This window comes from Phytophthora parasitica, assembly GCF_000247585.1.
Source record: "Phytophthora parasitica INRA-310 unplaced genomic scaffold supercont2.86, whole genome shotgun sequence".
NCBI lineage: Eukaryota > Oomycota > Peronosporomycetes > Peronosporales > Peronosporaceae > Phytophthora > Phytophthora nicotianae.
In genome coordinates, this window is record NW_008649072.1 from 174,451 (window position 1) to 176,681 (window position 2,231).

Genomic DNA, 2,231 nt, shown 5'->3' on the forward strand with positions numbered 1-2,231 from the left:
TCAAACACAACGTGGAAAGCGGAGTGGTGCCCCAGCAGTGCGTGGCGGTAGTGCCTTTACGGCGGCCACCCACGGGAAGCCAGGTGTGAAGAAGGGTAAATGCTTCAACTGTGGGAAGCGTGGTCACTTCAAGAACGAATGCAAGGCGAAGAAGCGACTCATCGGTGCATCTGGCGGTGGGAACAACAGCCAAGGTAACAGCGGTGGCGCAGAGAGCGGTTTTGTCTTCATGTGAGTTCTGTCTCGGACTCAGTGGGAGCCGACTGGATAATCGACTCTGGCGCATCGAGTCACAGGACGGGCGCGCGTGTACTACTGTCTGGTCTGAGCAAGATGGACACAAACGTTGTCGTTACGACGGCTAATGGGATGAAGCTAAACGCGACGCATCGGGAGAAAGCGCACTTGCCACTGGCTACTGGCAGAATGTGCACTTTGGATCACGTCCTGTTTGTGCCTGGGCTGCAACACAATCTCGTCAGTCTTAGCGAGGTCGGAACTGCAGGGCTTGCGGCCACGTTTGATCATGAGCGATGCGTGATTACCAGCGGCAAGTCCAAGCTGGTAGCAACTCGACGAAGCAGTGGTCTGTATGTTGTGGAAGTGCCCAGTACTATCCGTAATGCATGAAGCGGGATACGTGTCTGGTGATCGACTGAACGACTTATCCCTCTGGCACGCCAGGCTTGGACATTTGAACGTTCGAGACTTTGTGAAAGTGCTGAAAGACGGTGGTGTGACAACGCGCGACAAGCAACGGCGCCCCTGAGAGGCTTGCGCAGCTGGTAAATTAGCCAGTTTACCTTTCTTATCGAAGAAACCACGAAAACTTAAGCGCAGGCAAGTCCTGATCGCAATTGACTATGTGGAGCCAATGGAAACGACATCGCGTGATGGTTATACCGGCTTGTTAAGTATGATAATCGAGCCCTACCACTTAGCTGTGGTTTTTCCAGTCAAAGACAAAAGATCGGCTACGCAGCTGCGAGCACTCCGTGAGTGCATTGCAAACTTGAAGGTAGCGGTCCCGAAGGCAAAAGTGTCTGTACTGAAGAGCGACAACGTTGCTGAGTACGGTGGTGGGGAAATGGCCGAGTTCTGCAACGAGAACCTGATTGCGCAAGAGTTCAGCGCGCCGTACACCCCGCAGCAGAACGGCAAAGTTGAGCGGAGCAACCGTGTTGTCATCGAAATGGCGCGATCCATGCTTCAGGCAGCTGGGATGGAAAAGCGCTTCTGGAGCGACGCGGTTTTGGCCGCAGTGTACATTCGAAATCGCTGCCCAACTAAGGTACTAGCTGGGGCGACACCTATCGAAGCACTGACGGGGCGTGTGTCAGTGCTGAGCAAGCTTCGAGTCTTTGGCTGTGATGCTGAAGTGCTGCTCCCCAAATCGCAGCGGCAGAAGCTGGATGCCAAGACGGCGAAAGGAGTCTTATCGGTTACGAGTAAAGCGGTGGGTATCGCTTCTGGGTGCCGAGTGGACGAGGCGGTCTCAGACAGGTCGTCATATCACTTACGGCAGTCTTTTTCGAGTCTTAAATCCCTAAAAACAAGTTAGTGACACTAGAGGGAGAGCTGCCAGCAGCGACACAGCCTGAGCCAACCAGTGAGATTGTGCCGGTTGGGCTGGATACAGAACAAGAAGACGTGGAAATGGAACCTGCCGAACATGATACATCGGCCGCCGGAGAAGAACAGAGGCAGCACATCGTTGACCCCCGCATGGAAAAGCAAGTTGTTCGTCGCAGCACTCATATCAAGAAGAAAAGTGTTCGCAGACTCGAATTTGAGGAGTCGCACAACGCGAAGGAAATGGCATTGGTGAGTGAACTCCAAGACCCACTCACGCTGCAAAAAGCCATGTCTCGTCCGGGTGCGGAGCAGTGGTGCCAAGCTATCAACGCAGAGCTGGACAGTTTGAGACGCAATGGCACCTACGAAGAAGTGTTTCTTCCAGCGAACGTACGTCCTGTGCAAACCAAGTGGGTATTTCGTCGTAAGACCCTCGCAAACGGATCCTTGGACAAGTACAAAGCCCGGCTAGTAGCCAAAGGATTCACGCAGCAGTATGGAGTGGACTATACAGAGACCTTCAGCCCCGTCGTTCGTCATGACTCAATTCGAGCCATTCTGGCTTTGGCTGTTCAACTTGGCTGGGACATCTTCAACTTGATGTGCAAACGGCATTCTTGAACAGCAGCCTATCAAAAGAGATCTTTGTAACCCCC

General features: G+C 53.3%; 1 protein-coding gene across 1 annotated transcript in view; it reads left to right on the forward strand.

Annotated features, from left to right (window-relative positions):
* Positions 1-630, forward strand: part of PPTG_18450 (hypothetical protein) — a gene marked incomplete at its 3' end in the record, with an annotated part of 4,480 nt that extends 3,850 nt beyond the window's left edge. Inside the window, exons 3-4 of the mRNA XM_008916590.1 lie at positions 20-231; positions 297-630. Coding sequence (XP_008914838.1) covers positions 20-231; positions 297-630 — 546 coding nt within the window. The remainder of the gene's footprint in view (positions 1-19; positions 232-296) is intronic.
* Positions 631-2,231: the final 1,601 nt, after the last annotated feature.